This window comes from Geotrypetes seraphini, chromosome 12 (genome assembly GCF_902459505.1).
Source record: "Geotrypetes seraphini chromosome 12, aGeoSer1.1, whole genome shotgun sequence".
Lineage (NCBI taxonomy): Eukaryota > Metazoa > Chordata > Amphibia > Gymnophiona > Dermophiidae > Geotrypetes > Geotrypetes seraphini.
Genome location: NC_047095.1, coordinates 45,236,131 through 45,263,475, shown reverse-complemented (window position 1 = coordinate 45,263,475; position 27,345 = coordinate 45,236,131). Strand labels below are relative to the sequence as shown.

Below are 27,345 nucleotides of genomic sequence, written 5' to 3'. Positions count from 1 at the left end.
GACTGGATTGCGGCCCTCGAGGACTGATATTGGACACCCCTGGTATAAAGAAATATACAGAAGTATACAAAACATCAATTAAAAGAGCAGCAATGATGTGCTAACCCGCAACAGCCTGTACTTTTAAATTGCAGGAGTAGCTAACAGACCAATCACCACTCCACACACCCCCCCCCCCCCCCGCTTCCTTGGCCAAAATAAATTCCAACAATTACTTTGGTTTGAAAAATAGAAAATTTTTTCCCTGAAGTGATACACAACATGCACCCAGAGCCAAAGTTCTGGGTTTGTAAAGCAAAAATTATTTTCACTTCTTGTGTCACTTGAGCGATATCTGGAAAGATCCAAATTGCTGAACCAAAGAACTTATCATTCATATGTCTGAAGTATAGTTTAAAAACCAAGTCTCTGTCATGATCTAAGACAAACGTCACCAGGAGAGTAATCCTTTCTGTGACTACTTCCAAAAAATTCTCCAAAAAGTCTGTTAAATTCATTCTTTCCATATCAACAGGAGTTGAACTATCCTATTTCTTCCTTGAGGATATAGATTGAGCTGCAGTGATAAGTGGCAGATTATCTTCCGGGATCATTAAAATATCCTTCAAGTATCTACGCACCATTTCAAGTGGAGATAATACATGAGATTTAGGAAAATTTAGCAATCTTAAGTTGTTTCTTCTCTGTTTATTTTCCATAAATGCAAGGTTTTTAAAAAATAAAAGATCTTTCTTTAATAATCTCCATTTCTAATTTTTTATTTGCACAATTTGTTCTTCATGTTTTTTTAATTCATTTCCTGTTATAAAAACGATGCCCCCTCCTACATCTCAAAAAAAAAAAAAAAATCGTCTCCCTGTTCTTTTAACTTTTTCTCATGGACCCCTACCTGAGAACTGACGGAGACACAATTTGCCTGAACCTTAGTCATCGCCTTTTTGAGGTTAGAGTCAATGATTTCAATAGCCCTCCACAGTTAATCTAAATTTACTACTGCTGGCTTTGTCAACTGTCCAAACTGAATGTTACTCACGGAAGCAAAAATGTTTCCTGCCTCTGTTTCAAAGGCCGATGTATGGGCTCCAGTGGGGTATTCTTCCAACAATCCTTCTCCTCCCACTGATCCTCCAGGGCTAGACAGCAAACCAACTTCCTGGATAAGCTGGTTAGTCACTTTCTCTACAGGGCTTCTTCCAGGTTGGGCAGGACTTCGCCCCTGGATCGGGCTAAGGGAAACCCGATCATCACTGAGGTTCGGCGTTCCTCCCAGAGTTGAGGGCGTCTCCTTCAACTGAGGCACAGATCTTCTGTCTAGCGTCGTCTGCACTAGGGGCTTCACGGTTCCAGTTGCCAGAGGAGTCAGCCGGGTAACGCCCTTCCTCTTCCCCATCGGGTCGCATTCTGCACCTGGTCCACAGCGCCGTTTGGGGCCCACTGAAAAAAAAACCCGATTCACTCGCCGGCAGAAAAAAAGAACTGCCGCCAGCAATATTCAAATATCCCAAGGACAAGCCACGTTAAAGGTAAAAGGGAAGAGGTATTCCCTGTAATGCAGCAGTGCTAGAGAGGAGCTCACCTCTCAGCGTCTGCTCTAAATGCCATCTTGGATCATCCTCATCTATCCCTCTCTTTTCTCTTTCTTCTCTCCTCTTATCCTCTACTTCCTTCTTCCAAAGAGTTATAACAGCACAATATATGTTTCCCTATTCCCTTCATTCTTTCCATCAATGTTATCTTTTCTCGACTATATTGTAGTTCCTCCCTATTCCCTTCTTTTAACTATCTTGTTTGTTTTTGGTCTTTGTAGTTAGATTGTAAATGTCTTTGCATCCCCCTTTTTATCATTGTATTTTCACCTAGAATTTATGATAGGCGAGTAATCAAATTTTAAATAAATTATGAAACTATCCTTGTATTGTCGGGGATGGTTTCAATAGGGTAGATAGGTCCACTCCTAGACCCTCAGAATCAGTGGATGTGACCAAGGGTATTCCTTTATTATGCGATAACCTACATCTGTTGGATGTTTGGAGGGTCTTACACTCCTCCGTTAGGGATTACACCCACTGCTCACATGCCCTTAATACTCATTATCGCATAGATTATCTCATCTGCTCAGACACTTTATTCTCCAAGGTGAAGAAAGCTAATATTGGTCCTACTGAAATATCTGATCATGCCCTCATATGGTTAACTCTCATCTCCATACAGATCCCTCTGCCCAGTTACAATGAAGGTTTCCTCTGGAATTTTTACATGGACCCTAAATTTAAGGAGTACATACATGGACGATGGCACCAATATCACATTCTTAAGCTGGGATTGTCCTCATGCTGGACATTATTTTGGGAAACCGCTACAGTAGTGTTACGTGGGGATATCTTTGCCTATTCTACTCATAAAAAACGCATGCAGGATAAGGCCATCCTTAGACTAGAACGGCAACTTATAGAGGCACGGTGACTCCATAGGCAGACCCCAGAACAGACTGTAAGGTGCAGCTATTGTCGGTGCAATTCCAACTTAATGAACTTCTTCACCAGTGGGCGGTTAATCAGTGAAATATTACCAATACCAGCTTTATCGACAGGGCAATATATCTGATAAAATGTTAGCCAGGTTAGTGCGGGACCGACAGGACTCCCACATTGTTCATCACAAATGCTCTAAACAGGGTGCACTTCTTAGGACGAATGCGGATATTTGTAAGACCTTTCAGGAGTACTATACCCATCTGTACTCTGAGGCACGCCCCTGTAGTCTTCTCAGTGCTATCTATCTCTCTAGTCTTGATCTGCCATGCCTGGATGCCAAAGAACAGCATCTGCTTAATGCTCCTCTTCATGCAGAGGAATTGCTGTTGGCAATTCAGCAAAGCCCGCTTTATAAGGCACCCGGCATTGATGACTTTCGGGATGAGTTTTACAAACTCTTAATGTTTGACATCCTGAAACATTTAGTGACCCAGTTTAATCAACACATATAGGAGGGATCCTTGCCCCCCATCGCTTCAGCAGGCACAAATTGTGCTTTTTTTTCTAAACCAGGAAGGGATCCTACCAAAACGAAATCTTATCGGCCCAGCTAAACTGCTGGCTAAAATATTAGCAAATAGATTGGCCAAACGTTTGTCTAACCCCATAGCTCACCCTCAGGTGGGATTTGTCCACAGTAGAACGTCAGTCAAAAATATCCATTTGATTTTAGCCTTGCTGGAGTGGGTACACCATCATAGACAACCCTCACTCTTAATCAGCTTTGATGTCAAAAAGGCTTTCGATAAAGTTCATTGGGAGTTTTATGTTCGGTGTATTGGACCACTATGGCTTTGATAGTTTTTTCGGGATGCCATTAAAACTCTTATCATGATCCCTGGGCAAGGGTGGGCATTAATGGGACACAATCTGCATTCTTTTTGATCTGCTGGGGCACCTGGCAGGGCTGTCCCCCTGTCTCCTTTACTTTTTGTACTTACATTGGACCCTCTTAACCGAGAAATCCTTTCTAATCCTGAAATAGTAGGTATTACCCTTGGACCTCACACTTTTAAAATTGCTGCTTTTGCAAATGATTTATTGATCCATGTTATTCATCGTAGATTGTCCTTTCCCAACTTTACTGAAGAGAGTTTCAATGAATATGGCGATTTCTCTGGGTTTAACTAAATATGGATAAATCTGAGGCATTAGCTACGGATGATGGGTTGCGTCAACAGTGGAGTGCTGATTTTCCTTTGCGTTGGATAGTGGGACAATTTACCCGTGGTTCTGTTCAATTTATACTGGGTGAACATACCATCATTACTTCACCCTACTATGCAGCCTTTGCCTCTGTCCCTGGAGGGGGGTGGGGGGGGGTCGAATTGCTCTTTTTTGTATGGTCTTATTCCCCAAATGGCTGTACACCTTTCAATTGCTTCTTTTGTGGTTGCGTGGTTAGGATTGGAATTCCCTTCAGCCAAATATTGTTGGGTGGGTAAAAACCCAAACTACAATTTGAATGGTTGTTAGCCCCTAGAACCAGAGGGGGTATGGGCCTTCATGATCTTTGTCTTTATAATTGGGCCTTTTGCTTCAGGAATTGGGTGCTTGGAGACCCCACTGCCCTTTGAATGGACATTTTTTCATCCATTGCACTTTATCTATCTACTCCATGCGCCTCACCCTAATCTACCTGCATTGGCATGTACAAGCTTTTTGTTGAGCCCCTTGAGACTGGCCTGGCGCTGTTTGCTGAAGACTTTACTTTATAATCCCACAGCCATGGATTTGCTACTTTTGCAGGAGAATTTAGAGTTTCCAATTTCCCAAACAACCAGTTTCAACCAGAATTTTCTTTGGTTGGGTAGGTGCGATAATGGTAGATAATAGTCATCAACAACAGAAATAACTGTTATGACAGGCACTGCGCAGACTTTCCATACACACATAGCAATAATGAGTTCCATATGAGGTTGTGGTCTAATCTGACTGGGGCCGCAAGGGTGTTTAGGAACACACAACAGGTCATTTTATAACTAGCATTACACAAACAATGCAACGTGAGAAAACATTCATTTAACATGTTTTTAAACAATGAACAAATAAACACACTTTGTGAAAAATCTTTGTAGTGTAAATTATGCAGTAAATATAAAGCAGTACTGACACTGTAGTTCTCATCACAGGATAGGGTTCTTTGTGGAATCCCTGGGATGTCTGACACACCTTTTTAGGCCAAACCCAGCTTTTGACAGTCTGTCCAGTTCACTTAGGACACTTTTTTTCCTCATTTGCTAATAGGATTGCGGCGTTATGATGACGTCAGATGCCGCGAGTATCAAAGTCTGACCCGAGGGGTGGCCATCTTTGCAAACGCCGGTGAGCACAGAGTGAAGGTGCTGATGTAAGTTTTAGTGGTTCCTTTCTAGTTATACAAGGCATTGGTCGTCTTTTATGTTTTGTTATATGTACTGTTTGTTGTTTTATAGTGAAAGTCTGGAATGCCCTGACGCAGCTTCAGCGAAACGCTGGCTGGCCAATGTCGGCTATGGCTGATTTGATTGACTAGGAGTTTCATTTCATTTCCATAACCTCTTTAAGGTTCATTGTTTATCCCCTCTCTATTGTAATCAGCAATTTGTATTTCTCTACCCATCTTTTCCTTATTTTTACATGTTTGTAATGTTAGTCTTTAACATGTTATGTATATTTAGTTTTTGTTGTTTTGTTGTCCCCTTAATTTTATGTAATTTTAATGATATGTTTATCGCTTAGAAATTTGAGTAAGCGATTAATCAAATATACAATAAACTTGAAACTTGATTGATCCTAAGTGATCGGATCTTGAGTGGTTGTGCTGTGTTCATTTCACAGTCCTACTTCCTAGTCTTGTAACAGTGTTGCAACAAGATAAGTACTCTTCTGAAATAATTGAACATTGACCTTTTTGAACACTGTTAAAACTGAGTTCTTTATTTGAAGTATTGGTTCTTATATCGCAGCATGACCAGCTATTTCAGTACTTTGAATAAGCAAAACTAATTAAGCATTAAAACATAAGATTTTTGTAAGAATGAACAAATCATTTAAGCACTTAACTGGGATTTTGGATTTTCAAATTATTTTAGATGAAGTACCTTCAAACTTTTCCAGACATGATAGCTCTTAAGCAAATATGGACCCCTTTTAGATAGCTACTGTAGTGATTCTCCCGTGGCAAATACACCGAAGTCTATAGAACCTGAAATAGCTTTCATGCCTTTGCTGTTGGGAAATCGATACCGCAGCTTTGTAAAAGGTGTCCTAAATGATTTTAGTGGATCAAATTCTAAAGCAAATATATCTTTCCAACCCTTGATGTTAAAATTAACTTAGAATAGATTAAACATTGTGGAGCATTAAAGAAGGTGCTTCAATTGCTGTTATATCACAGCGAATGTCATCCAATACAATAAATATTTACAAAAGATAAAAAAAGGGCATTTTACAAGTAGTTCTGTTTCATCACTTGCTTGCAATTACTTTATTTAGTAATAAAAATAAAAAATGAATATTAATACCTTGTAAATGGACCAGCAAAACTAGCATTTGCTCCAGTCTGATACAGAGAAAGGCTGGACAGAATTTCTGATGTATTGACCAGAGAAGACTCCTGGGAAGTAAATATTTTGGTTTGTTTACTCTGGGTGGTTCCCGATTCTGGACAAAAAAGACACCGAGGTGTTACATTTTTCCCTTGGTCATCAAAAACCTATAGGAAAAACCCAGTCATAATAGGTAAGACAGTAGCTTTTGATCTGGAGATAACATAAAAAACTATATTTGTGTTTCCTGTTTCAAGACCATCTAGATATTTTATATTCTAATTTTAGTACAATGAATTTAAATAAATTCTAAAAAATGATTGTCTTTATGAAACCTTAAACATAAGTAAATAATTAAGATATGTTTCATGAATAAGAATATTTTAATAAAAGATTAGATTCTTACCTGAATAAAGCACAGTTACTTACTGTAATATGCGTTATCCGGGGACAGCAGGCAGACATTCTCACATGTGGCTGACGTCATCCCAGTACGGACAGCTTAAAAAGTGTACTGTCACTTTATGTTTTGAGAAATTTTGCAACTGTCTGCACCGTACATGCGCGAGTGCCTTCCTATATGGCGCCTGCTCATGGCACCTCAGTTCCATAAGCAAGCTAAGAAGCCAACAAGGGGAGGTTGGTGGGATGTGAGAATATCTGCCTGCTGTCACCGGATAACACCTATTACGTAAGTAACTTTATCCTAGGACAAGCAGGCAGCATATTTTCACATGTGGGACTCCCTAGCTTACTGCAATGGGATGGAGGGAGAGTTGGCCATTAAGAGAATAAATTTTATAATACTGCTTGGCCAAAGTGGCCATCCCTTCTGAAAAAGGATTCCAGACAGTAGTGAGACATGAACGTGTGAACTGAGGACCAAGTAGCTGCTTTGCAGATCTCCTCTATGGGAGTGGAACGTAAGAATGCAATGAAGCTGCCATAGCTCAGACCTTATGAGCTGCATCCCAGCCTGAGCATAGCAGAAGGAAATACAGATTGCTAGCCATGTGGAAATAGTTCTCTCGGTTACAGGCCGGCCTAACCTGTTAGGATCAAAGGAGATGAACCGTTGAGGAGAGGTTCTGTGTGGCTTAGTCCTTTGTAAGTAATAAGCCAAGGCTTGTTTACAGTTTAAGGCACTGTTCTTCAACCGCCGGTCCGCAGGAAATTTCTGCCGGTCCGCACAGGGCCAGCAAGATTAAAATGACCATAGGTCCGTTTTCAGACCTCCTGTCCCGTTGTCCCCACACACACTTTTCCCCGGGTCCCCTTCTCTTACCGCCCTGCCGCTACTGCTAAAGCTGACAGGAAGTCTTCTTTCTGACGTCAATTCTGACGTCGGAGAGGACGTTCTGGGCCAGCCAATCACTGCCTGGCTGGCCCAGAATGTCCTCTCCGACATCAGAATTGACGTCGGAAAGAAGACTTCCTGTCAGCTTTAGCAGCAGCGGCAGGGCGGTAAGAGCAGGGAAAAGGAAGGAGGGAGGCTTTTTTTTTTGGGCGGGGCAGGGAGGGAAGGTGGTAGGCAGGCAAGCAGGCTGGCTTTGGCCAGGGAGGGAGGGAGAGAGGTAGAGAGACAGGCAGGCAGGCTGGCTTAGGGGTGAGGGTGGGACAAAGTGTGGAAGGCAGTGAGAGGGACATGGGAAGGAGGCACTAGGGGAACTAAAGACAGGAAGGGGTACTAATAACATGGGAAGGAGGCACCGGGGGCACTAAGGACATAGGAAGGAAAGAGGGAGAGAATAGAAAGGAACAATTCTTGGACCCGAGTGCAGAAAGAAAGAAATGAAAGAAAGGATACACAGACAGAAGGAAACGCAACCAGAGACTCATGAAATCACCAGACAGCAAAGGTAGGAAAAATTATTTTATTTTCAATTTAGTGATCAAAACGTGTCAGTTTTGAGAATTTATATTTGCTGTTTATATTTTGCACTATATTTGTCTATTTTTCTATAGTTATTGAGGTGACTGAGCTCGCGGAGATGGGGCAGAAACAGGGTTTTAAAATTTTAGTCCTAGTAGTTTGCCGGTCCACAAAATAATTATTTTATTTCTGCCGGTCCACGGGTGTAAAAAAGGTTGAAAAACACTGGTCTAAATAAAGAAGAGCCATTTCCCCAGGATGAGAATGAGTCTTTCGAAAGAAAAATGAAAACACAATCGATTGATTTAGATGAAATTCCATGACTACTTTTGACAAGAATTTAGGGTGGGTGCGGAGAACTACTTTATCATGGCAGAAAACTGTAAAAGGTGGGTCCAACACCAACACTTGAAGCACACTCACTCGATGTGCAGAAGTACATAAGAACATAAGCAGTGCCTCCGCCGGGTCAGACCATAGGTCCATCCTACCCAGCAGTCCGCTCCCGCGGCGGCCCAAACAGGTCACGACCTGTCTGAATCCCCAGAAGGGGCCCCCTTGCCACCTTGGTTTCCCAATTAAGTCCTATCTTCCCATCAAAGTCCTAACCCTCCGGTCTTGCACATGCACAACCTGGTTGGGTTTCTATACTTTTTACCTGGATACCTCTCTCAGTATCCCACGATCCCTTTATCCCTCAGGAATCCGTCCAATCCCTGTTTGAATCCCTGTACCGTACTCTGCCTGATCACTTCCTCCGGTAGCGCATTCCAACTGTCCACGACCCTTTGGGTGAAAAAAAACTTCCTTACATTTGTTTTGAACCTATCTCCCTTCAGTTTCTCTGAATGCCCCCTCGTACCTGTTGTCCTCTTCAGTCTAAAGAATCTGTCCCTATCCACCCTCTCTATGCCCCTCATGATCTTGAAGGTCTCTATCATATCTCCCCTGAGCCTCATTTTTTCCAGAGAGAAGAGCCCCAGCCTATCCAACCTCTCAGCGTATGGGCAGTGTTCCAGCCCTCTTACCAGTTTCGTTGCTCTCCTTTGGACTCTCTCAAGTACCGCCATGTCCTTCTTGAGGTACGGCGACCAATATTGAACGCAGTATTCCAGATGTGGACGCACCATCGCTCGATACAATGGCATGATGACTTCCCGCGTCCTGGTTGTTATGCCCCTCTTTATGATGCCCAGCATCCTGTTGGCTTTTTTCGAGGCTGCTGCGCACTGTGCAGATGGCTTCAGTGATGCATCCACCAGCACACCCAAGTCTCTCTCAAGTCTGCTGTCTCCCAACAATGCCCCCCCCCCCCCAATTTGTAGTTGAACAACGGGTTCTTTTTCCCTATATGCATGACCTTGCATTTTTCCACGTTAAAGTGCATTTGCCATTTGTTTGCCCAGTCTTCCAGCTTGTCCAGGTCCCTTTGCAGGTCCTCACACTCCTCCCTGGACCTAACTCTGCCGCACAGTTTGGTATCATCTGCGAATTTTATAACCTCGCACTTTGCCTCCTTTTCCAGGTCATTGATAAATATGTTGAAGAGTAACGGCCCCAGCACCGATCCCTGTGGCACACTGCTCGTGACTCCCCGCCAGTCAGAATATTGGCCCTTTACTCCGACCCTCTGCAGTCTACCCGACAACCAGTGCTTGATCCATCTGTGCACATTCCCTTTCCAAGTGAAATATTTAAGATGAGTAGAAGATATTGGCTCAAATGGAGGTTTCATCAGCCTAGTGAGAACAACATTAAGATTCCAAACCACTGAAATCAGTTTGAGAGGAAGTTTGATATTAAAAAAGTCCTTTCATAAACCTGGAAAAAAAAGAAGATGAGCAGATAAATATTTATTGTTGACTGGAACATGGAAAACACTCATAGCATTAAGGTGAACTCTGACTGAAGTGGTTTTAAGACCTGAATTGGATAGGTTTTAAGACCTGAAGATATATAGGAAGATGAAGTATCATCATGATGAAGGATATACCTTGTTGAAAACCGTGTCCACTTCTGTTGGTAGCACTACTGTGTAGAAGGTTTTCTGGATGTATCCAGGATCAGAAAGATCAGCATCTGCTGAAGTTATCCCGAGAGATACCAAGCTGTTAGGTGCAAGGACAGTAGATTGGAATGTAAAAGAGACCTTTGATTCTGCGTGAGAAGAGATAGAAAAATCTGCAGGGGTATTGGATCCTTGACATTGAGCTGAAGTAGTAAGGAGAACCACTGTTGCCTAGGCCACTGAGGGGCTATCAGGATCATGGTGGTCGATTCTTGTTTGAGCTTGAATAAGAACATAAGCATAAGAACATGGGAGGTTACCTGTGAGAGGTGCAGCGTTTTTGGAGGTGTTCCCGTGCCCCGGATAACAGCAGCGTTCTGATTAAATCTAGAGCCGGTGACTTCGGGTGCCGAATCTTGGCGGGCACCCGCAGAGACAACAGCCCTGACGTCAGCCGGGTCCTACACTAGACAGTGAAAAGGACGCCGCTACTGACTATCTGTGGAGGTTACCTATGAGAGGTGCAGCGTTTTTGGAGGTGTTCCCGTGCCCCGGATAACAGCAGCGCTCTGATTACATCTAGAGCCGGTGACTTCGGGTGCCGAATCTCGGCGGGCACCCGCGGAGACAACAGCCCTGACGTCAGCCGGGTCCTACACTAGACAGTGAAAAGGACGCCGCTACTGCGGCACGGCCGCAGGGCATGGCCAAAGGGGCGTGCCCTAAGGGGCACATTAGGCCCCTTAGGAGCCCCTTAGGAGACACTGGGAGACACTGGATAATAAGGACTGCTGGAGCTGTATGCTAGTAAGTTGGTTATTTAAATTCAAATGGGGAAAAGGAAAGCTAAACCCAAAGTATCAACTCCAGTAGTAGTTGGTCCTATATATAGACATTTTATGTCTTCCGAGTTAGAGGAGGTAATCAGGATGCTGAATCCTTATCGGGGGCATCGCTTAGCCCTCTAGAAAGAACTCCCCCTCCTTTACCAAAAATTGCTGTTGAGGTTCCAATTCTCAAACTGTGGTTCTTAAGGAGCAGGAGGTATCTTCCTCATTATTTTATGAGGAGATGCCTAAAGCTATCTCCTTTCAAAGAGAAGCTTTTGCTCCATTAGAAGCCCGGAATGAGCCACAGGAAATTTCCCTTAAAGATTTATGGTCAATAAATGTTAGGGTAGAGGAGTTATTAACATCAGTGGTAACACAAAATGTGAAATTTTCAAAAGAAGTAGTCATTAAGTTAGAAAATATTGATTTAAATTTGAAAACTATTGAGAAACGTTCCCTGACTATGGAATCGCAAGTATCAACATTACAAACTTTATCATCTTCTGTCCTTAAAGATTCACATATTACCTATACAAAATTTGAAAAGATGGAGAATATACTTCGGGCAAAGAATCTGAGACTGGTCAACTTTCCAAAAACTCATTTATTGACCCCAGAAATTTTGATTCGTAAATATTTTAAAGAAGTTTTGGGGTTGTCAGATCCAGATTCCTTGCCCATAACAAATATGTATTATATCCCGCAGAGAAAGAAAGTTTTGGCAGAATTGGGAGTAGACCAGTTGGAACAGATAGAATTTGATTTAACAGGTTTTTTGGAAGACTCACAAGATGTAATCCAAACTAGGTCTACTCTATTAATAACTTGTGCTAGGGAATTAGATAAATCTTTAATCATGAAAGCTTATTTTCAAAATAAGCAAGCAAAGTTTTGTGGATATAATGTATTAATATTTCCAGATGTAGCCCAGGCAACACAATTGAGAAGAAAGGCATTTTTGAATCTAAAATCAAGATTATTAGCCTTAGGAGCTACTTTTTATTTAAAATTCCCATGCAAATGTTTAGTGAAATTTAAGGAAAGTGATTATATATTTTGGGATTCTATACAGTTGGAACAGTTTCTAAAGCTTCATGAAACACAAGTAATTGCCACTTGATTTAATTGTAATATGAGTTCAGTAGAATTGTGCACTGTAAAATTGATCTTAGTTTAAAGATCTTGATTATATTTTTAGTTTATAGTTTAAGTTAAGATCAGGATAATCTCCCGTAATGAGGACTAGAGGACAATGATAGTAATGTAAGATTAACTCTTATTTTCAAAGATTGTGTTATTATGTTCCTTGTATTATTATTTGTATAAATGATAATGTTTAAAATTGATAAATAAATTAAAAAAAAAAAAACATAAGCTGTGCCTCTGCTGGGTCAGACCTGAGGTCCATCATGCCCAGCAGTCCGCTCACGCGGAGGACCATCAGGCCCAGGACCTGTATAGTAGCCCTCTATCTATACCCTTCTATCCCCTTTTCCTTCAGAAAATTGTCCAATCCCTTCTTGAAGTCCAATACCGTACCCTGTCCTATCACTCCCTCTGGAAGCACGTTCCAGGTGTCCACCACCCATTGGGTGAAGAAGAACTTCCTAGCATTGGTTCTGAATCTGTCCTTAGTGTCTGAGAATGAGAGGAATTGGTAGAAATGCAAAGAGGAATTTGTCCATCCAATCCAGGAGAAAGGCATCTACCTCTAGACGATGAGGAGAGTATTGTTTGGAACAGAATTGAGGCAGTTTGTGATGCGGGGGAATGCAAATAGGTCTATCTATGAAGTCCCCAAAAGGGAGAATATCTGACACAAGACCGTGGAGCTAAGTGTCCACTCATGTGCTGAAGAAATCTGCCGAGCTTGTCGGCAAGAGTATTTTGTGCTCCTTGAACATAGACAGCTTTTAGAAATATGTTTTGAGCAATTACCCAGTTCCAAATCTTCTCGGCCTCTTAACAGAGAGTCGGAAAACCCATATCTCCTTGCTTGTTTATGTACTACATCACAACTTGATTGTTCAAGTGTACTAGGAAGACTTGATTGGATATACTGTTTTGAAAAGTCTATTGCAAATTGCTCCGAGTTCCAAGAAGTTTATGTGGAGCTTCTGTTCCTGAGTAGATCAGTGATCTTATGAACTGTAGAGTTTGAGAAGGTTGAAATTGAGATTTGGGAAAGTTGACTTTGAATGCTAGCCTCAGAAGAAACAGGATTGTTGACTGTGTTGCTGACAGCATCATTTGAGGAGAGGCGTCTTATGAGCTAATCTTCAAGATAGGGAAAATCTTGGAACCCTTGAGCTCTTAAAGCTGTTGCCACTACTACCAGGCATTTGGTGAACACTCTTGGAGAGGAGGCGAGGTATTTCTAGAGTTGAAGGGTTTCTCAGAGAATCAGTGAAACAAACATTGGACTATTCACAGTCTGTGTCTCAAAAGTTTGAGATTGTGGATTCTAATTTAAGTTGTTTGGATAAAAGATTAAGTATGGTAGAAACTCAAAGTAATACACTGCAAGCTGTCTCAGTATCTGCTGTTAAAGATTCTACGGTGCTACACTCTAAAATGGAAATAATGGAAAATATGAATAGAGTGAGGAATCTCCACTTGGTTAATTTCCCAGTGACTCACTTATTATCTCCTGAAATTTTGTTAAGGAAATTTTTTAAAGAAATACTGGGATTACCCAATGCAAAAAATTTCCCAATTAATAATTATTATTATATTCCGCAAAGGAAAATACAATCCGACCAGGAGGTGGACCACCTGGTCACAAATGAAATAAATTGGTTTTTGGAAGATAGCCAAGATGTGATCCAGAGTAGGTCCACTATGGTAATAACATGCATGTGTGAGATAGATAAAATGTTAATAATGAAATTTTACTTTAAAAATAGGTTGACAAAATTTTGTGGAGATTTGGTTAGAATTTTTCCTGATGTTTCAAGAGCTACACAACTAAGAAGGAAAGAATTCTTGAAATTAAGAACAAGAGTTTTAGCTCTTGAGGCATCATTTTTATCTAAAATTTCCATGTAAATGTCTTGTTAAATTACAGGACATTGAATATGTATTTTGGGATCCTATTCAATTGCAACAATTTTTAATAGCTCGAGAACAGAAATGATTTTTTTTTTTGTCTTATGTTTCACTACTGAGAAAGTTGGAGGATGTAAGAGTCCCAAATAATAGGGAATGGTCAAGATTCATACGAATCAAGAACCAATTCTTAGTTTTCTTTGTACTTTTGTTAGTTGATAAGCAGCATGACTCCCCAGTATTGTGGGCTTGAAAAGGAATTTTGTGTTGTATATATAATCATTATAAAAATTTTGTGTAAGAATCCTTTTTTTCTTGGTATCATCTGATATTGTAATTGTTAAATCTGTATATATAATTTTAAAAAAGAAGTATATCGCCTCTGATATGAATAGGAAGGTTTAGCAGACTGCTGTGAAGTTTGAGGCTTAGTCTTTGTTCTGACTAAAGAATTCCAATTCTTGTCATGTTGTGTTAATTTTTGCATGACCGTCTCAATGGAATTGCCAAAAAGTTCTTCACCTAAACATGGAATATTGGTTAATCTATCCTGGAGATTGATGTCCATATCAGAGACTCTTAGCCAAGCCAAACGTCTCATAACAGATGCTCTGGATGACATCTCAAAAGCATCATAAGCTGACCTTGCTATGCATTTTCTAGTCTGTGAAAGAATGTGAATAGTTTGCTGATATTCTGTAAGGTGTTCTGAAGGAATATACTTAAAGTCAGGCAATTTCCTCACCAGATGTTTTAGATAACAGGACATGTAGAAATTGTAATTAAGGATTCTGCTCGCCAGCTTAGAATTTTGATAAAGGCAACATGCAAATTTGTCCATAGTACGGCCTTCACACTCTGGTGGTGCTGAGGCATAAACTCTTGTACTGGAAGATTTTTCAAGGGTTGATTCCACAAGTAATGATTGATGTTATGGCTGTGATTTATCAAACCCTGAACAAGAAATTATTTTGTAAATGGAATCCAGTTTTCTTGGAGCTACCGTGATAGTTAAAGACGTTTCCCAATTTTTGAGAAGTGTCTCTTTAAGAATGCCATGTAACGGTAACTTAAGCTCTTTGCGAAGCTAATCATAGTTCAAGGCATTCAGGTACTCAGCACTTGGTCCACTGTCAGCTTCCAATTTGACAGGTAGGACTTTGCCCAACTGCCTAATATACCTAGTAAAGGAAAGTCTTACTGTAGGAGATCTTCTTCTGGGGGGTGTTTTCTGTGGTGACTCTTCAGAAGGTGACAGGCAAACAGAAGAACACCTCGCCTAGGGATATAGACAGTCTAACAAAAGGCAAGGAAGGCGTCTTTTCAACCAATGATCGTCTTTATTTGAACCGATGGTCCCAGCAAGGATCCAAGATTCGGTGTATCAAAAAATATCTTCCTCAGGGGACACCATTAGACAAATTAACATATAAACATGGCATTTAAAATCATATAGCAAAATCAAACCAATGAAACAAACAATAAAAACTTATAGTATTTGAAGTATTTAAAATAGACTGATGTTATAAAAAAAGAAGAACACGGGTAAAGCTGACATATTTAAAAAAGTGGATGACTTCATAGCTGGCTTCTCTGATGCTATAAGATCTTCTAATGCTGATGCAGGAGTTTGATATCAACAGCTCTGAAGATTTAGCGGTGTCCATGGCAGAGCCAAACAGCTTTTCCTGTTGAATACAATAGGCCTTGATAGAGCACTTTGTAAGGTGGAACATCGAGCACAAGATTTGACTCGGGTGTTCAGGGCCTATACATTGTAGACATCGGTGATAGAAATAGGCCGCTGACACCTGTTAAACATTTCGACATGTATGGAAAAACTTTGTTGGCGAGATTAAACTCAATTTTGAAAGAAAATGAGAGAGCCACCAAGGAAAAAACCCTCGAGGTCAAAGTCTGAGTTAAAACGAAAAGGAAAATATATATACTTTTATTTTTCTACCAAAGAACAAACTATTACAAAATATTTAAAGGAAAAAATGCTAAAGTGGGAAGGCAATGCAGACTGGACAGAGTCCAGCCAAAAAAGTACATCTTCGCTCCGCGGAAAACAAAGAACTGAGGTGCTGCAAGTGGATGTCGGGCAGGAAGGCATTCGTGCATGTGTGGTGCGAACAGCCACAAAATTTCTCAAAACTTAAAGTAGCAGTACACTTTTTAAACTGTCCATACTGGGGCTTTGTGGATGACATCACCCATATGTGAGAATAAGCTACCTGCTTGTCCTAGGATAATCTTCTTTCCGTTACGTATGGTGTTCGATCCCAACTCGCAAACCGGGTCTTGCAGAAGTGACACAGCTTTCAGCACCTCCCACATTGCAGTGGAGCATAGTGCTCACTTCAGATGTGTCCTAAAGGAATAGATCATTACTGGAATAAAACACAAAGAAGAAGGGGTATGGGAAACTTCCTCGCCAACATCATACAGTTCTGTTTTGCTCTGCAACTCATAAGAGAATAAAGAATTAGCAATAAACATGAAAGCATTCAACATTGCAGCAATAATAACTAACCTGCTGTGTGCAACAAGCACCAACATCAACGGAGCCAGAGGCTGACTAATGCACTTACATATTCAGGACAATCTTATACATGGCCATCTGGCTAGCAAAAGAAGAATTTCAAGCCTAGAAATTAGAAATATCAGAAGCAGAAAGGCAGGCGATACAGAATCCGAGGTAGAAAATTATCCAGGTAAGAACCTAATCTTTCATTCTGTTACATCTACACCGGATTCCATACATATGGTGACATACCAGAGCAATGGCCATGTCTAGGGTGGGACAGAAGAGACTGGCCGCAAAACCGAGGCCCCAAGGGCTGAATCCTCTTGAGCTTCCACATTTAAAACCTTGTAAAGATAAGATGAGAAGACCAAGTAGCCACCCTACAAATTTCAGATGGAGGGATTGCTCGAGACTCAGCCCATGAAGCTGTGACACTCCTGGTTGAGGGTGCCTTGACAGAAACTGGCGTCTGCTTTCCACAGACGATTTATGATGACGAAATGGCCATATGGCAATAGAGGCCTTAGACACTGGCTTACCACGTCTAGACTGAGTAGTTAGTACAAACAGATGACCATCTGTCCATTGTCCATTGCTAGTCTGTCTCAATGACGCACAATAAGATGGAACACCTTTTGAGAGAGGAGCCATTCCTCTGGGTTCAGGACTGGTCGACAGAGTATGCATGAACATTTTCTACTCCAGCTACATGCATAGCAAACAGAGCATGAAGGTTCATCTTTGCCCACCAGAAGAGCATCTGTGCTTCCAGACGCTATGGAGAACTCTTGGTGGCCTCTGTTAAATCCAGGAATTCTCCTGGAGCTACTGACGCAATGACCAATCAGGCTGTTTCCATGTGGAAATGTGGAATCTTCAGAAATACATTGACTGCCTTGAGATCCTGGATGGGCCTCCAGTCCTTGTGCCTTTCTTGGGTATGATAAAGTATAAGGAGTATCTGCCTGAATCCAAATCGTCATTGGGGACTGGTTCTACGGCATAAATGTCCAAGAGCCGCTAAAGGGTGACTCAGACCCTGGCCTCTTTCTCTGGTATCTTGGCTGAAAAATGTAGAAACAGATCCAGAAGGGGATGAAAGAATTCTATCTTGTGACCCTCTCATATGATGTGCAGCACCCATTGGTCTGAGGTGATCAGTCCCAATTCCTTCCGAAACGCCGACAGCCGCTCCCCAATGTGTAGAACTGCAGTTCCAAGCCTGGTGTTATTGGAACTTTTTGAAGGAAGGGTTGACGTGAGACCTAGAGGTCTACTGGGGTCTGGGATTGCAATAGCGATGTATGTAGCCTTGGAAGAATCTCTGGGCAGAGGAGTTCAAATTATTTTTGTGGGACCGGTGAGAGAAACAAAAATTACTCCAATTCCCCCAGGGGAGTGGTGAGATCTGTTGTCCAGTAGCAACTTGGTGCTTCTTCTTGATATACACACTTTTTTTGCACATTATTTATCGTACAGCAGAGAATTAATATATCTCAGATCAATGATGAATACACAACCCCAGCAATTGGTATGAAAACTATGTGAATAGTGTCCAGGGTGCATGAGCTCTGTGTGCTTGGAATATATTGTATCAGTTTGCTCTCTCTAGGTTTGGATATTTATGATTTTTTGAGTAACCTTGAAATTTTCATTTTGAGTTTAGTCTGCTACACTGACCACAAGTTCAAAGTCCTTGCCAAAAAGCATCTGTCGTTTGAAGGGCAGTCTGCTTACGGTTGCTTTAGAACAGTGTCCAGCAAATTTTCTCGAGCCACGGCTCGAGTCACCTGAAAGTGCACGGATATTGCCGTGGTGACATCAGGTGCTTGCGTGACATCATCATGTTGATGTCCACGTGTGTGTGAAGATCTTCCAGACAACAGTGGGGGTGGGGGGGGGGGCAGAGAGAAGGAGTGTGTGATGCAGTGGTTGAAGCTACAGCCTCAGCACCCTGGGGTTGTGAGTTCAAACCCCGCGCTGCTCCTTGTGACCCTGGGAAGTCACTTAATCCTCCATAGCCCCAGGTATGTTAGATAGATTGTGAGCCCACCGGGACAGATAGGGAAAATGCTTGAGTACCTGATTGTAAAACCGCTTAGATAACCTTGATAGGCGGTATATAAAATCCTAATATACTAGATAGGTGCTGGCGCCCACTGATTGTCTACAGGACGTGCCTCGTGCCACGAGAGGCACATCCTGTATGCAGTCAGCTGGTGCAGGCACCTTTCCTTCTCCCCAGTGTACCGTGGCACACCTGAAATCTCAGGAGGCACACTAGTGTGCCTTGGCACACAGTTTGAGATACACTGCTTTAGAAGCAGAGTCACCAGCCCACTGTCTAATCCACAGCATCCTGTGAGCAGAGACCACATACACCGAGACTTTGCCCAGGACCCTAATGAGGTCATACACAGCATCCGCCACATAATGTACCCCTTCCAGCACCAGCTGGGGGCAGGTATCCTCCTCCACTGAGGGTACCTGTTGCAGTCTCATGTTACAGGCCCGTGCAGCAAACGAGTTGCTGCTGATGCCTTGATGCCTAAACATAGTACCTCAAACTGCTTTTTTAACACCATGTCCACCCTGTGATCCTGCAAATACTTTTGCATCACTCCTCCTTCGCTAAGGAGGGCTGTGCACTTGGTGACTTGAGCCACTGCAGAGTCCAGCTTCAGCTGATCAAACAGTTGCTGAAACTCTGGGACCATGGGATAAAGCATGAACATAGATTTGTTGCCTTCAAGGGTCTCCCATTGCACTGTGACCAGAGCAGTGATGTCCAGGTGCACTGGAAAAAAGGAGGTCCGAGTATTGGAGTGGCTCATGACTGTACACTGGGAAGTGGAAGGCTGTAATTTCAAGTTTCAAATTCTTGACTGCATCCACAATAAAATGGTGGACCAAGACGGACTTGAACAGCTGGCGTAAAGAGGGGCCACAAGGCATCCTTCTTGATGGAACCAAAAATGGAATCAGAGTCATCCAGGACGTGTCGGTGACTTGAGATAGAAGAGGCATGGAATCTGACCTTCAACTCAGCCCTGGGAATCAGATCACTGAGCTCAGGAAGAGCAGACTCTCCCTGAAAACACTGTGATATGCCCTCTGACTGTAAAGCACAGCCCAGGTCTGTCAAGAATGCTCTCCATACAAGATAGATAACTTCCGGCTTACGGCTGACGCAGGGGTTTCGTCAGCCGTAAGCCGGAAGTCATTATACCTTTGTATAGATCCATGGTGAGGCCCCACCTGGAATACTGTGTGCAATTCTGGAGGCCGCATTATCGTAAGGATGTGCTGAGACTGGAGTCGGTTCAGAGAATGGCAACCCGAATGGTCTCGGGACTTAAGGATCTCCCGTATGAAGAACGATTAGACAAACTACAGCTATACTCGCTCGAGGAGCGCAGAGAGAGGGAGGACATGATCGAGACATTCAAGTATCTCACGGGCCGCATCGAAGCAGAGGAAGATATCTTCTTTTTCAAGGGACCCACGGCAACAAGAGGGCATCCGTGGAAAATCAGGGGCGGGAAACTACGAGGTGACACCAGGAAATTCTTTTTCACTGAAAGAGTGGTTGATCGCTGGAATAGTCTTCCACTGCAGGTGATTGAGGCCAGCAGTGTGCCTTATTTTAAGGCCACATGGGATCGGCACATGGGATCTATTCACAAGGCAAAGGTAGGGGAGGGTCATTAGGGTGGGCAGACTAGATGGGCCGTGGCCCTTATCTGCCATCTGTTTCTATGTTTCTAAGCCTTCCACAGGGATAATAACCAAATCCTGATGGACCACTGGGCGCTTCACACTCTCGCCAGTTTCAGTTACCGGGCAGGATTTTCTCCCTGGACCCAGGATGGTTCCCCAGCCCTGGAGAACACGGATAAGGCTAAGCTCCCGCCACGGCACACAGTACATGGATGCTCCTCCACCGAAAATCCAGCGCAACTTACACATGGATTCATGCTAGAACATGCTGAGGAGTCCACCCCACTCCAGTGTTTGAGTTTTAGAAAAATAGAGGAGTTTTGAGGCAGAAAAAAGGTTTTTAAAAAAAGAGATCATTTAAAATCTAAGATGGCCACAGACAGAAACATCATGCCAAAAATGGCCCGTGGCGACCATTATAATATCTGTGAACAGGGTGGGTGGGGGAGAGGGATAATTTATGTACTTCAGATGATAATAGAAAGAATTTCAAGTGATGTGTATGAATTAATTGATGTAATATTGTACACTTGATGGAAGATGAAAAAAATTGAATAAAGAATTGGGGTAAAAAAAAAAAAAGGGGAGGGGGCTTGAGGTGGGAGACCTAAATCCTACCCTTGGAAACCCTAAAAACATGACTTTCGGACTCCCACCCCAGATTTTCCCATAGGAAATAATGGGGTTGTACTCACAGTTCTGTGCAGTGCCTGCCTGTCAGCTTTTTCCTGCAGCTGAAGAGAAGGAAAAGGACATTCTGCCTCAGAAACGCTAAGTGATTCCAATCCTTTAAATCTTGGTGCTGCCAGTCAAAAGGACCCCGACTGAGACCTCCACCCACATGAAACCTTGAAGCATGATGGGGCGGGAAATGCGCAGTCAGCACCCCGATACCTTGGGGGTTCTTACTCAGGGTGCCCTTAGCCTGAGCTTAAGCCTCTGAAAAATTCAGAAGGCAAGCTGGCTCCCAGGGGAACTGACCCTGAGCTCTGGAGTGGCACAGAGCAGGCTTGCCCTGTAAAGCTGCAGTCTGGCTCCACAGAACCTGCATCCTTCCCCAGGCAGAGATCCCCTGAATAAGGGGTCTCAAGGCATCGAAGTCACCGAAAAGAATGAACTGCAATGTGGGAGATGCTGAAAGCTGTGAATGTCAATTTTATTTTTATTTTAATTTTTAAATTTAAAATTTTTTTTTTATTGTAAACCGCTTAGATTTGCCTCTTGGTTTTATATTTGCGGTATATTAAATGAATTGAACTTGAACTTCTGGTTCGCGGGTTGGGATCTTACACCATACTTACAGAATCTGGATTAGATGTAACAGAAAAGCAATTTCAGAAGTCATTTATCTGGGTTTATGTATGTAAGTAGTCCTACAATGCACTTACTTTTGGGACACATCTACAAAACTGAGTTAAGCAGCTAACACAAGGTTTCTAGCACAGTAGATAGTAGCATAGCTGCTGAGGTATAAGCTCCATCTTAGCTGTCTAACACAGGAATGGCAGATATTGGGCATAACATGGACAGGTGGAGGAGTGGCTGGCTCCGACACGTATGCATCAGCTGTCATACCTTGAGGGGGACTGGTTTGCTCTCGGGGACACAGTTTCTTAAAAGGGTCAGGCTGGGGGCATGCCTAATTTTGCATTTTTAAAACTATCCATGTCATTTTTGCCAGAAAAGATTCACAAAAAAGTAGGTGGGCATTTTTCCTTTTAATAAGTGGTGCAAAATCTATAGGTAGAAGCAGTGATATAGTCAAATATCCAGTTTTGGGTGAGCCTGAAACCAAAGGGGGTGGGCAAAATTTTTTTTCTCTGCATCCACCCCCTTGCTCTCTGCTCCCTCACTACCAGCCCTGCTCTCCCGGCAGGGAAGCCCAAACCCCACCAGCTTAAGACCTTCTCCAACAGCCAGACCATCTCTCAAGCTTAGCAGCCAGTAGTAGTAACTACACCAATGCCAGCCCCCTGCACATGCTCACTTTTCATGCATGTGTAAATCCAGCAACATTGCTGCATACACCTGCCATATTAAAGCACATCTATTTATTCCTGCCATAAACCTGGCCCAAGTGGGCACACTTAAATGTAGGCATCTTTCTGCCAATTTATGTTTGTATTCTGTAATAGCATCTTGGTGCACAGATGCTGTTACAGAACTGGCTGTCAGCATGTAGCATTAGTACATCTTTCCCAATTAGAGAACTGCCCTCAAAGTGCCTCTGAAAATTCTTACATACTACTTTGGCACTAGCCTGATAATAGAAGGGTTGAGCATGGCATTCCACCTAACTCTACAGATAGTTGGCAGTATTATTACCGTTTGTATAGCTATGTGGATGAAGTTAGACCAGCAAAAAAAGGTTGCTCTAACTTAAACCACATCTGGATAGTAACTGACTACTGGATAGCCCTGACTACTTTCTTTGCAGATTTGGGACTTCCCCGGCTGACAGAGGATCAGGTGGCATCCTTGAATGCGCCCATAACAGTGAACGAGATGTCCATCATGATTAGCTCCCTAACTCTAGCTAAGACGCCGGACCCAGATGGCTTTGGTCCAGAATATTATTGGATGCTACGGGACCTGATAGCTCAACCGCTTAGTCACATGGGTAATGCAGTGGCAGGAGCTGCAGACCACTTCCCTGAGAATCTGGCACATACTGTGCTGCTGCCAAAGCTGGGGAAGGACCCTGAATTGGTGGGCTCTTTCAGACCCATTTCCCTACTGGATCAGGATATTAAGTTACTAGCTATGACATTGGCGTGGCGCCTAAACTGCTTCTTGACAGCCTTGATCCACCAGGATCAGGTAGGATTTGTGCCTGGTCGATATGCCTTGATGAATCTGATGAAAGTCTTGGGGGCTATTCATGAGCATAAGGGTAAGGAGGGGTAATCTGCAGTGCAGGATTAGATATGGAGAAAGCATTTGATAGCGTTTCCTGGGAGTACTTATTTTGGTTTTGGAGGGTTATGGTTTCACGGGGCTCTTTCTGGATTGGATCAGGACACTATACACTCACCCCCGGGCTCGGTTGCTCATTAATGGGAGTTTGATGGATGCGTTTGGGCTACAGCGGGGGACTCAGCAGGGTTGCCCACTCTCCCCATTGTTATTTTTTTTGGCTATTGAGCCTTTGGCTCACAAGATACGACAGGCCCCTAGTTTTTGAGGAATTTGGGAGGTGGGGTCGGGAATGCAAAATTAGCCTGTTCGTGGACATCTTATTCTATTTGGACCAGGCTCCCACCCACTTGACCGAGGTGCTGGCGATCGTGAGGGATTTTGAGGGTTTGCAGACTTGGGGCCCTGTGGAATCGTGACATGCTTTGCTCCCTATTCTGCCTTTGGCTGCCTCTAATCGTTATCTGGGTATATATTTGAGTACCAATCCTGTCACATTGTATTCTATGAACATCCTTCGCCATCTCGATTTCGCTGGGAAACTGTGCCAGGCGTGGCAGGATCTCCTATTGGGTTTGTTGGGGTGTGTGGCATTAGTAAAAATGGTCCTGCTCCCTAAATTACTTTATCCCCTTCAGACAATGCCGATTTGGCTCCGTCACCAGGATGAACTTTGCTTTAAATCTTTAATCTCTCGTCATAATAGCAGGATAAATTAAGCCATATTTTGCTCCAATTTCTCTTAGATTCAGTCTTAAATCCAGAAATTGTTTCCTCTTCTCTGCAGTAGATTTTGCGAAGTCCAGCACTATATGGATTCTTGCATCTTGATGGGAGGGGAGGGTGGTAATTTTATGTATTGTAAGATAAATCAGAAAGATTGTCAAGTGATGTGTTTAATTGTATTGTTTTATTGTTTGTGCACTTGATGTTAAAAAAAAATAAATAAATAAATAAAAAAATCTTTAATCTTTCGGTTTATTTGGAAGTCTAAGGCTCCTCGCACGGCTTTGGCCAAGCTGACTTTAGCTAAGGGGGCTGGTGGGCTGAATGTTCCAGATATACGGTTGTATAATGTTGCTGCCCTCATGCGCTGGATCCACAAGGGCTATACGGGGTATGATCGTTATTTTCTCTCAGGGTGGGTTGCGGGCTGGAGCCAACTTTTCCAGTTCTTTAATTTACTGCACTCTTAGCCGGACCATGCTGTCCGCTCAGTGGGCCACTCTCGTTTTTTAACCGCTCTTTAAGCAAGCCTGGAAGTGGTAGAGGAGATAACAGGGTTTACCATCTGCCGTCTCTCCTTATTTGTTGTTTGAGGGTAACTCGGGGTTTCTACCTGGTGGGGGGCGGTCGGTGTTTCAGGACTGGGCTCAGCAAGGCTGCCGTTATATGGGACAGCTACTGGATCTCTCGGAGGCTCCCTTTCCCTCCTTTCAACAGGTTCAGGAGAAATAGGCGATCCCCTCTATATGTCCGTTTTCCTTTTTTCAGCTTCGACACTACTGGACTACTACTTGTCAGGAGCGTAAGGGGGGCTGGGGCACTGGGTCTTTGGATCAGATTTTTTGCGGCTACTCCACCTGTACTCAACCAGTTGTCCCACTAGTATGCTGTCTTGCGGCTCTCTTCACGGGTTCCTGGGATGAGTAATTTGCGGGAGCAACGGGAGGGGGACCTGGGCCAGACCATTACCGTCCCCCAGTTCTTGGACTGCTTCCGGACCCTTTATCTTTTTTCTAAGTCTGCAGACTATCAGGAAATGCAGTATAAAATGCTACACAGAGCCCATATTAAACTAAACTAAACCTTAGGTTTGTATACCGCGCCATCTCCGCAAGCGCAGAGCTCGGTACGGTTTACAGAGTTAAGAGGAAAGGAACTACAATGAGGGGATATAGGAGAGGGACTAAGGAGATAGAGAGGGACAGGATACTGGAGAATGAGAGGTGATTAGATTTTTGAAAAGAGCCAAGTTTTCAAGTGTTTGCGGAAGGATTGGAAGGAGCTTGAATTTCTCGGCATAGGGGGGCGCAGCTTGGACTGTGGAGTGGTGATCTCTGTGTCAAGTGTAAGTGTAAGCCTGGTACCTATCTCCACTCATTTCTTGAGTGCACTGAGCTAACCCTTTGGCAGGGCCTCCTTGAATCTGTCCTCCATAGGTCTATCGAATGGGACTATGGCACCCTTCTGCTGGGTTTTCAGGGATCCTTACAAGAACAGGGCTTCTCCTCTTCCCAATGTAGATTATGTACAATGCTATTCTTGTGGCAAAAAAAAAAGTTGATTTTGACCTACTGGGCATCTAAGGACTCCCCTCCAGCTGCTCAATGGCAGACCAAGCTGAGAGGGCTGAACAAAGTTTGCGGAACACTGGTTTAGACTGTAAGCTCATTCCAGCAGTGACTCTGTACAGCACTGCGTATGTCTGGTAGCACTCTAGAAATAATTAATAGTAGTGAACTCTCACCTACAGTAAGCAGTAAAATATTTATACTGACTGCAAACCAGGCACAGATACACTTATGTATCACTGCACTACTTTTAGCCAGTCTTTAAGAACAAAAACCTATATAATAATGTAGCCTACATATTAGTTAAAATGTATGTAATACACACATTAATTCAGAAACAAAACATTGCCAAGGGAATGTAGCAGGTAGATTTCTCTATTTGGCATATTTTTACAAAATGAAAATTTTAACGTGTTTAAAATTTGAATGGCTTTCACTAGTACAGTACCTGTACAGAGTGCTTCCCAGCTGCAAGAGATCCTTTATCCATGGCCTTACCCTCAGCTGGCAAAGGTAGGCTTTTTAGGCTTTTTCGACTAGATGCTCCAATCATAACGCTATAATTCATCCTGCTTTGGTTCAAAGAACCAGATCCAATCAATGTCTTCTTTCCATACACTCCTGTCCTAGAAAGCCTGCATCAGTAAAGAATACAATCAGAACTAGCACATGCAAATATAAACCTTAGAAATAAATTAAGAACAGGAAGAAATTTAACAAGGGGGAAAAAAAGCACAGTTACTTACCGTAACAGGTGTTATCCAGGGACAGCAGGCATATATTCTCACATATGGGTGACGTCATCTACGGAGCCCCAGCGCGGACAGCTTTTCAAGCAAACTTGATCGAAGTTTCAAGTTTGCTACACTGCACCACGCATGTGCATGCCTTCTCGCCCACTAGAGGGCGCATCCCACCTCGTGGTCCTCAGTTCCATAACCAGCAAAGAAGCCATCCCCGGGGAGGCGGGCGGGTTGTGAGAATATATGCCTGCTGTCCCTGGATAACACCTGTTACGGTAAGTAACTGTGCTTTATCCCAGGACAAGCAGGCATGATATTCTCACATATGGGTGACCTCCAAGCTAACCAAAAAAGGGCAGGTGGGAGGATGGCAATTTAGGAAAACAGGTTACGTAACACTGACTGGCCAAACCGGCCATCGCTTCTGGACAAAGAGTCCAGACAGTAGTGAGAGGTGAACGTATGAACCGAAGACCAAGTGGCAGCTTTACATATGTCCTCCACAGGAGTAGATCGGAGGAAAGCAACAGAAGCTGCCATCGCCCTGACCTTATGACCCGTAACTCGACCCGGGAGCGTAAGACCAGCCTGAGCGTAGCAAAAAGAAATACAAGCAGCCAACCAATTGGACAAGGTGCGCTTGGAAACAGGATGTCCCAACCGATTAGGATCAAAGGACAAAAACAATTGAGGAACCATCCGATGAGAGCTGGTACGTTGGAGATAAAATGCCAACGCCCTCTTACAGTCAAGCGTGTGGAGCGCCGTCTCGCCAGGATGGGAGTGGGGCTTAGGAAAGAACACAGGAAGAACAATGGACTGATTGAGGTGGAAATCAGACACGACCTTAGGTAAAAATTTAGGATGGGTGCGGAGAACCACCTTGTCATGATGAAACACAGTAAAAGGTGGGTCCGCAACCAAAGCCTGCAGCTCACTAATCCGTCGAGCAGATGTGAGCGCAATCAGAAATACCACCTTCCAAGTAAGAAATTTCAGGAGAGACTTGTCGATAGGCTCAAAGGGAGGTTTCATCAGTTGAGCTAAGACAACATTCAAATCCCAGACCACGGGAGGAGGTTTCAGAGGAGGACAAACATTAACTAGACCCTTCATGAAACGAGTCACCAGAGGATGAAGCGAAAGAGAACGTCCTTCCAAGTGACGATGGAAAGCAGAAATGGCACTGAGATGCACCCGAACGGATGTCGTCTTCAGGCCCGAATTAGACAGATGCAACAAGTAGTCCAGCACCGAAGACACCGGGACCGAATCCGGATCCAGATGACGCGAGGAACACCAGGAGGAAAACCTGGTCC

The 27,345-nt window shown here is 43.2% G+C and overlaps 1 protein-coding gene across 5 annotated transcripts in view; it reads right to left on the bottom strand.

Moving 5' to 3' along the window:
• WDR78 (WD repeat domain 78) overlaps positions 1 to 27,345 on the bottom strand; it is a 187,274-nt gene that overhangs the window by 82,133 nt on the left and 77,796 nt on the right. For 4 of the 5 annotated variants that reach the window (XM_033915919.1, XM_033915917.1, XM_033915920.1 and 1 more), the window contains exons 2-3: positions 25,732 to 25,918; positions 6,041 to 6,231 (exon numbers count right to left, since the gene is read on the bottom strand). In XM_033915919.1, the coding sequence (XP_033771810.1) occupies positions 6,041 to 6,231; positions 25,732 to 25,851 (311 nt within the window). In that variant the 5' untranslated portion in view covers positions 25,852 to 25,918. The remainder of the gene's footprint in view (positions 1 to 6,040; positions 6,232 to 25,731; positions 25,919 to 27,345) is intronic. The other variant, XM_033915918.1, reaches the window with a different exon arrangement.